The sequence below is a fragment of the Lepus europaeus genome, chromosome 5, assembly GCF_033115175.1.
Source record: "Lepus europaeus isolate LE1 chromosome 5, mLepTim1.pri, whole genome shotgun sequence".
NCBI classification, from domain to species: Eukaryota; Metazoa; Chordata; class Mammalia; order Lagomorpha; family Leporidae; genus Lepus; species Lepus europaeus.
Genome location: NC_084831.1, coordinates 94,935,288 through 94,945,039, shown reverse-complemented (window position 1 = coordinate 94,945,039; position 9,752 = coordinate 94,935,288). Strand labels below are relative to the sequence as shown.

The following is a 9,752-nucleotide window of genomic DNA, read 5'->3' as shown; positions in this document are numbered from 1 at the left end:
GTGAGAGAGCTCTGGGTGACAGACAATCAGCTGTTGAAACATTAGCTGGCAGGATAAGCGTTGGGGAACTTGAAGTGCTTCTAGAAACTATTTACCTTTAGGATTAGAATATAGACAATGAATTGCTGCCCCTTTCCTGGTCTCAGCAATAAACCATTTGGAAGCAGCAAAAATGCTTATGTTTATTTCCCTTGGAAAGACTTAAGACTTTGACACCAAGATCAGGAGTGGTTAAGTTTGAAGGATGGAGGAAGAAGGAAAAACATAATCCTTAAATATGCATGTGGAGAACACAGGCACTTGGGGACAGTAATGGAGGACAAGTCAGTGATGGAGGAGGACAATGGATGTGCTGAATCTTAAGGGTTGTTATAATGACTTAAATAGATTACATCTGTCCTGTGCCAGTTTTGTTCATTGTCCTGCTAAGGTTCTCCCAGATTTGAAATTTATTTATTTATTTGAAAGGCAGAGTGGCAGAGAAAGAGTAGAGATACAGAGAGAACTTCATCTACTTGTTCAGTCCCCAAATGGCTGCAACAATAAGGTGTGGGTCAAGCCAAAGCCTGGGGCCAGGAACTCCATCCTGGTAACCCACATGGTTGACAGGGGCCTTGGGCCATCTTCTGCCTTCCCATTAGCAGGGAGCTGAATCGAAAATGGCAGCTGAGACTCAAACTGGCATTCTGATATGGGATGCTGGAGTTGCTGCACCACAATGCCAGCCTGCAGTTTCTCCCAACATTGTTTTCTCTCCCTTCTCTCCCCTTTACACTCCCCAACCTTCTTCCCTTGCCTCCCTTCCCTTTTTCCTTTCATGAAGGTGCTCCCTATATAAAACAGATATTTTTAAAAATATGCTTACATTGGATGAAATGAAAGCATTTGGTCGACAAGAAACTTCACTGAGCCCAGACACCACTTCATTTTCCTGTCTGCAGATTGGGTATGAAAATACTTGCTCTAAAATTTTATAGGTTGCTTTTGTTTAAAAAAAAAAAAAATAGAAGTTTGCCTTATCAGAAAAATAAATTTTTAGAACCATCACAGATAAAGATCAGCTTAGCTGCCAAGATTAAAAAAAAAAAACTTGATTGTGAAGTCATACCTATCTCAAAATTATTCCTTAAAATGTAAAAAGAAACAAGAATATGCAAATTCTGAAAACAATTTTAAGGAATTCACTTTAGCTTTAGCTCTAGCTTAGAAGGGATATTTAAATGAAGTTTGCATTTACCTAATTTAGAGATGCCTCTTTGAGTCTCACTTTTCATGTGTTCATATTTCTTTATTTTTGGAAAGAAAACACTGATCCTCCTCACCCCACCCCACCCACCAGGGCATTTGGTAATGTCTGGAGACATTTTTGGTTGCTACAACTGCGTGGGCTGAGGGGAGGGTCATGCTACTCTGATCAAGTGAGTGGAGCTCAGGGAAACTGCTAAGTCTCCTACAAGTGCACATTAAGCATCCCAAAATGGTGGCAATGCCAAAACAGAGGGGAAAGAATGTCCTTGGTGTTGTATTATAGACTAGTTCACCTGGAATATACATATATTGCACACATTATTACAATGCAAGTTGCATTTCTAAAAGTTTTATCCTGTATAGCAATACCTATTGGAACAGAAAAGAGGAATATGTGATTAATTCACTAATGTAATTGAAGCATGATTCTGAGATCCCAGCCCCGATCAAAGAACCAGAAATTTCTGCTTAAGATTTATTTCTGACTCATTTTTTCCTGATCCACATGCCTCTTTGTATTTTTACATCTGAAAAAAATAGACAATGGAACTTGATTTTTTGGGAAGGACATATAAATAAGTATATATTTCTGAAGCATCACAGAGCAGTATTACATAATATCCTATATTTTAATAACACTCTTAGAGAAAGCTGGGATAGCTGAGTTCAAATTAGCTAAATGTAAATCCTCAAATAAGCATGTTTTGTGTGTTCAAGTATATTTGGCTTAAGCAGTAGACTTCCAATATACAGCTCATGAAGACAATTGATACAGAAATGAATCCTGGAGTGGGAAAATCACAGAACTTTGTTCTGGTATCAGCTGGGTGATGAAGTTATTTAAATTTATCTGGGTCTTAATTCCCATAGCTACAAAAAAGAAAAGAACAAACCAAATGATCAGTAAAGTTCTTTCCAGTTGTAAAATTCTGACACTAAATCAATGTTGAGTTAGTAGGGTTTAAAGTAGGCATGTTTTACTTCCTGGCAATAATAATAATAACAACAGTCATAACCCCTCATGTTTCGTTCTGTTGGCTTGCTTCCTCCCCTATAGCCTACATCTGTTTTCCCAGAACACTTTCTGAAAGTGAATGCTAACTTGAGGCTGGGGTTTTGACACAGTATGTCAAACTGCTGCTTTTGAGATGCTGGTGTTCCGTATCGGAGCCCTGGTTAAAGTCTTCACTACTCCTACTTCTGATCCAGTTCCCTGTTAATGTGCCTGAGAAAGCAGAAGATGTCCCAGGTGCCCCTACTACCACATGGGAGACCAACATGGAGTTCCAAGCTTCTTGCTTTTGTTGCAGTCATTTCGGGAGTGAACCAACAGGTGATTTTCTTTCTCTCTCTCTCTCTCTCTCTCTCTCTCTCTCTCTCTCTCTCTCTCTCTCTCTCTTTCTCTCCCTTTCTCTCTCTCCCTCTCTGCCAGTCTGTATTTCAAATAAACAAATAAATCTTTGTTTAAAAAGTGAATGTTGGGGCTGGCAACGTGGCATAATGGTATAATGGGTAGTCTCTGCCTGCAACTCTGGCATCCCATGTGGGCACCAGTTCAGGTCCTGGCTGTTCCACTTCTGATCCAGCTCTCTGCTAATGGCTAACTTAATAAGCATCACTATTTGTAGTGTTTTAGAACCAAAGGACATTATGATGATGACAGTATTATGATGGAAATAGAGTAATGAAGATGATGATGTCATCATTCAGTGGTAAAGATCAACCAGAAGTTATGAGTTAAAAGATACTTTACACATTGCCACAGTTTATGTTTACAAGCTGCCACCGGCCATTCTGAAGAAGCCAAAAAGAGTTGCCACATACCAACAAGCTGCTTGAATCAATTAAACTATGCATAAAAAATTATCATGTTCAGTAGCTAATTTTGTTAAACCTAGAATGCAAATACAATTTTAAAAAACCAAAATAAACTGCTTGCTTCCAATTAACATGTTTTCTATGAAGTTTACTCTTTTGCCAGCAGATGTCAGTGCAACCTAACATTTTTAGCAGTTTCAATAACTGCCATCAAACTGCATGAAAATAGTCTTAAAATAGCAGTGTTTAAAACCTACTGTAGAGCCGCCACCGGTCTGGGCCCAGCCGGGAACCCCTGTAGTCGCCGCAGTCCGGGGGAGAGGCACCTGCCCCCAGCTCGGGGAGGGGGCGCCGCGGGCTCGCTCGGGGAGCACGGACAACCCCTACCCATGAAGCCCTGATGGAAAACACAAAGGATCTGAGTCGGAGGAGGAGACGTTAGAGGTCACCACGGCCGCGGTCCCCCGTGCAGTCTCTCTGACAAGTGCTTTTTCAGGATCACACTTAAGGATTCATAGCTGTCTTTTGAAGAGCTGAAAGTCCATGTGAATTATTTTATCATACATCCTTCCTGTGTGACTGAACATTCCTCACGATGCACACAGAAACGAAGAGACGTGTCCGGGTCCGGGATGTTTGACGGTTATGACAGCTGCAGTGAGGACACAAGTAGCAGCTCCAGCTCTGTGGAGAGTGAAGAAGTAGTTGCTCCTTTACCTTCTAATCTCCCCATTATCAAAAACAATGGGCATGTCTACACTTACCCAGACAGGGAAATCTGGCATGGCTACCTGCGAGATGTGTGGGATGGTTGGCGTGCGACATGCCTTTTACTCTAAAACAAAGCGTTTCTGTAGCGTTTCGTGTTCAAGAAGTTATTCGTCAAATTCCAAGAGTAGACGTTCCCAATACAGACTGCAGCCTCCCTACCAAAGTCTTCTGGATTGCTGGAATTGTAAAATTAGCAGCTATTCAACATAAGTATACAAACTGGAAAGCTTTTCTAGTGAAAAGACTGGTGCCAAAACCCTTCCTCCTGACTTCTCACAAAAGGTTTCAGAGAGTATGCAATATCCTTTCAAACCTTGCATGAGAGTAGAAGTGGTTGACAAGAGGCATTTGTGTGGAACGCGAGTGGCAGTAGTGGAAAGTGTAATTGGCGGAAGATCAAGGCTTGTGTATGAAGAGAGTGAAGACAGAACAAATGACTTCTGGTGCCACATGCACAGCCCAATGATGCATCATATTGGTTGGTCTCAAAGCATAGGCCATCGATTCAAAAGATCTGATATTACAAAGAAGCAGGATGGACATATTGATACACCACCACATTTATTTGCTAAGATAAAAGAAGCAGACCAGAGTGGGGAGTGGTTCAAAGAAGGAATGAAATTGGAAGCTATAGACCCATTAAATCTTTCTACAATATGTGTTGTGACCATTAGAAAGGTGCTGGCTGATGGATTCCTCATGATTGGGATTGATTGCTCAGAAGCAGCGGATGGCTCTGACTGGTTCTGTTACCATGCGACATCTCCTTCGATTTTCCCTGTCGGTTTCTGTGAAATTAACATGATTGAACTTACTCCACCCAGAGGTTACACAAAACTTCCTTTTAAATGGTTTGACTACCTCAGGGAAACTGCCGCCATTGCAGCACCAGTAAAACTATTTAATAAGGATGTTCCAAACCACAGATTTCGTGTAGGAATGATATTAGAAGCAGTAGATCTCATGGAGCCACGTTTAATATGTGTAGCCTCAGTAACTCGAATTATTCATCGTCTCTTGAGGATACATTTTGATGGATGGGAAGAAGAGTATGATCAGTGGGTAGACGGTGAGTCCCCTGACCTCTATCCTGTAGGGTGGTGTCAATTAACTGGATATCAGCTACAGCCTCCAGCATCACAGTCTTCAAGAGAAAGCCAGTCAGCTTCATCAAAACAGAAGAAAAAGGCTAAGTCCCTGCAACACAAAGGACATAAGAAAATGACTACATTGCAGCTAAAGGAGGAGTTGCTAGATGGAGAAGATTATCATTTCCTTCAAGGAGCCTCTGATCAGGAAAGCAATGGCTCTGCCAACTTCCACATCAAACAAGAGCCGTGACGTGGCTCAGAAACTGAGGGTGGGAGGGGAAGAGTTTTACACAGGACTGATTTGTAATCAATCCAGCTGTACAGCGGGACTATTCTACTGGGACATTTTGCTAAATATAGAAAATTTCAGTTCCAGATTTTTCAGGTGGGCGGGGAAACTATTTTAGTTGGGGAGGGAAATTTTTCAACTTATAAAGATGGATACTTTTTGTGTTGTATTTGAAGCTTTTGAAAGAATTTTGTAATATTTTCCAAGTTTGGATTTATGTGCATTGTTAACAAGAACTGAAATTCTAACTTTTTTGGTAAGATTAAAGTTTAGGTAGCAGGATTGAAGGAAATGCTTTAAGAAGGATATAGTTGTAAATGCAAATGAACTGTCATTACAAATGAACCTTTTTGGTACCTGTTGGGAGATTTGGGGATGTTAGAAGTTAGGCCAGTCACATCTCCAGCTTCCTTTGCTGCAGAAATAGGCAACTGACCCCTTCACAGAGGGTTCATCACCACACAGATCACGGAAGCAGTAATTCTGCTTGTTGCCATTTTATTGCAGCCCATTTTAAATGTTTGTACAGAAATGTTTTTCATTCTGTGAAATTTATTTGGAGTTCTGAATGAAACTGGAGGAACTCTGGATACTTTTATATGTTCTCTCTTATGTAAAAAACAAAAACAAAAACAAAAACAAACTAAAATTATCCTAACACTAGAGTGTTAAACTGGAATGGTTGACAAGATATACAGGATCTCAGTCTACAAATTGAGGGGTTGGGGAAGTGCAATATTGTCGTAAGTTCATTTTATTTTCCTTATTGAAAAATACCCCACAAGCGGGATTCTGATCAGTTCTCTGCCATTTCCCTCCATCTGTGAGATAACAGCTTAGTATAACCACACCCCGAAACGGATGTTCTGTGTTACCAGAAGAACCAAAGTAAAAGTAATTCAAAGTCAGAATAGGTTGAGATTTCAAAATCATTCCAGCTCTACTGTTAACTATCCTGGATTCGTTAGAGAACAATCTGAAAGAGAATCTAAGTTTCATAAAATTCCATATATAATATGAATTGTCTTTAATTGTATTCAGAACTTATTTTAACAGTAACTTACTTGGACCATTTTGAACATTCCCTATTTTTAAATTCACATGGCTTCCTTTAAACAAAAGGATACAAGGGTAAATTGGTGAAAGGTTTGCTCTCTGCGTTTTCTAACTTCTGCCGAGTTGTGACTGAATGAGAGAGCTCTAGCGTTTACCAGTGAGGTTCATAAACTAAACTCTCAGGAATTAATGCATCTGTTCTACAAGTGCTTCTGGGTCTTAGCCTGGCCTCTTCAGAGTAGTAATATTGACCATCGCCTCTGGAATACAGCTGGGGCTGGTTAGAAATTAATCAAAATGATTAACCTCTGCAGCCCTTCAGCCTATGGAATGGAATGCTTTAAAACAATGTTAATGGAAAGCCCCAGGAGACCGTTTTAGGTAAGATTTTTGTTTCAAATTTTAAAATGCATAGAACGTTAAAAACCAGTAATTTATTTTCTAAAATATTGCTCTACTTTTGGGAATAATAGCATTGGTAATACGCACAGGTTTACCTCACTCTATGCAAGAGGGGTTAATAACATAAGGTTTTGTAGTAGCTACTGGAAGTAAAATGTGTTACTTTATAGTGTAAGAATGTGTGGAATCACATGTCACCATTTCTTAATATGACTCTTGGGGGGCGTAAGTGTAGATCACATCAGCACAGGTTGAGTCTCATGTGTCAAATATGTGTGAATTCAGCTGTTAACTTCCTGGATGTTTATCTTAAACAACATTGCTGAGAGGGACCTACTGTAAATGTGATATGCTCACACTTGCTCAATCTTTCCATCTTTCCACAAACTCAAAGCCTACAAGAGTTCCAGAGTGTGGCTTACAGCAGTCTTTGCTCTCAGACTTAGTGAATTAAGCCCAGGATTCTGATTCCATGGTACAGGTGCAAGAAACCTGTTGGGTCATGTACTCTACTAGTACCTTGGGATTAGGGCCTCTTTGGGACTGAATTAACCAGGGGGGTTATGATTTGGAGCCAGTCAGGCCTGGTAATTCTGTGAAATGCTCACTTGTAGCCCAGTTATAGAAACTTCCAATTCTGCAGCAAAACCAGGCTGCTTGAGTGTTAAAGTTTTTCACCTATTCATGAAGTGTTCTTTTCTTGATCCATGACCAACAGCTAGAGGCTGGTAAGGACTTGTATGGTCTCAAACAATCTGTAGCCCTCTTCATCGTGCAGACTCTTAACTCTTGCTGCCACTGAACAGAAACTAAGTTCACGCAGAGGACATTCTGTCTTAGCCACAACTCCAGCTGTACAACTCACAGCCCCGCTCTCTGTTACAGCTCAAAATGTACTGCTGACCTGGGGTTTCTTTGTGTTTCTTGTTTCTGTTTTTGTTTGCTGTTAGAATGATTTGGGGACTCTTGGTAGTTTAAACCTTAAACCTTTTCCTTGCTGTGTATGAGGAAAGCTAAAGCTGTTATCAACTTCTTATTCTACGGATACTAACACGGGTTTTCAGTGTTTGTTTTTATTATTATTAATTTTGCGTGATGTGAATACCCTCTCCCATCAATATTTGTATTATGGTGCTATATATTTGGTAATGATCCTTTAATATTGGGAAGGGATTTTAAAAATACTGTGATTAAACTGGATTTCTTCCTTTGATTTTCGTATTTAAAATAAAGCCACAGTCATTTATACAAAAGAAAAGCATTTGTCCCTGGGCAACTCTTTTGAGGATAGAGGTCAAAGTAAACTGCGTAAGGTTTTTACAACATTTCTGTTTGTATTTGATATATAGATCAATATCTGTATAAATTTAATCTTTTATTTTCTGGTAACTTGTGATCATTGAGAGAGTGTTTGAAACTTTCTCAAGAAATGTATATATAATGGCATGAAAAATTCCTTCCGGGAAATTTATGTTTTCTTTCATTTTTACCAAGTTGCAAATTTTCAGCATGGATGTGAAAAGCATCAAAATTATAACTTTGTGTACAAGATGAAAATAATTCACTAAATTTGCCCTTTTTTACACAAAATAAAATGTTAAAGTTAAAAAAAACCTACTGTAAATGTTTTTGATTAAGAATATCTTCTGAAGTGGAGGTTAAAAGATATTAATCCCTCCAAAGTTATCAAATTGGGTTTCTTGCCTGGGTAAATCATGTTACATAAGTAATAACACATTGTTATCATAATTTACATGACAAAAGCACTTGGCAGTGACATATAAAAGACATGACCTTTATTAAGTATGAAATGCTTATGTGTGGTAAAGTGTTAGAAATAATGCATTATTTTAAATACTCATACATCATAGACACTGAAACTTAACAAACCTCATTTGTCGCTTGATGACATTTACCCATACAACACTTTGAGGAGCACATTGATTCATTATGAGCACTAAAACATCAGTAGAGTGGCACCATTTACTTTCTAGAATGTAGCCTTTCTCTTTTAGCAAAAGTTTTAAGTCTAATGATGGTAGCAGCAGCACCCATTATATGCTAAACACTCATCTCACATTAAGCCATATAATATTTGTAACAACCCTATAATGTACGCACCTGTGTTGTCTACATTTTGAGAATCCAATAACATGTTCATAAAAGTTAGGTAATTTTTCAAACAAGGGTTACACAGGAAGCCAAAATGACAGACTGGAGATGATTCTCAGGTTACTTTCTGTTCTTTTATGCAACATCACGTTGGATTAAAAAGGCTATTTCATGGGGCCAGCACTGTGGCATAACAGGTAAAGCCTCTGCCTGAAGCACTGGCATTCCATATAGGTGCCAGTTCAGGACCCGGCTGCTCCACTTCCAATCCAGCTCTCTGTTATAGCCTGGGAAAGCAGTAGAAGATGGCCCAAGTCCTTGGGCCCCTGCACCTGGGTAGGAGACCACCCAGAGGAAGCTCCTGGCTCCTGGCTTCAGATCAGCCTAGTTCTGGCTGTTGCAGCCAATTGGGGAATGAACCAGCAGATGGAGAGCTGAACCAGAAGAAGAGCAGCTGGAACTCGAACTGGCACCCACATGGGATGCCGGCGCTTCAGGCCAGGGCGTTAACCCACTGTGCCACAGCACTGGCCCCACAAAGCCACATTTTCTTATAAAGTTTAAACATGCACCAAATAGCAGCAATCTTATGCCTAGGTTTTTACCCAAGAGTTATGAAAAATATCTACACGAAGACCTATCCACAAGTGTTTATTGGAATTTTATTTGTAATCATTGAAAGCTGAGAATAGTCCAAATTTCCATCAACTAAAGAATGAAGGTATAAGGGATTTTCCAAAATCTCATGGAAAATGCATATATTGTAAAAACTGTGCTTGGATTTCAAAATTTTTTACCCACAAATAAATTTATCTTCAAATTCCATTTTCCACACAGTTTTTGAAGTAGCCTCATATGATTTGGTGTCCACATAGTAGAATGCTATTCCACAAGAAAAGGAAGCAAACTAGTGATCCATGCAAGAGCATGGCTGAATCTAAAAAATACTTAGCCAAATGAAAAGG

The 9,752-nt window shown here is 39.5% G+C and overlaps 1 protein-coding gene across 1 annotated transcript; it reads left to right on the top strand.

Moving 5' to 3' along the window:
• Positions 1-3,745: 3,745 nt before the first annotated feature.
• On the top strand, positions 3,746-8,046 carry LOC133759989 (MBT domain-containing protein 1-like). Its single transcript, XM_062191833.1, is given in 2 exon segments — positions 3,746-4,076; positions 4,079-8,046. Coding segments are annotated over 2 exon segments (1,287 nt in total). The 5' UTR covers positions 3,746-3,889; the 3' UTR covers positions 5,179-8,046.
• Positions 8,047-9,752: the final 1,706 nt, after the last annotated feature.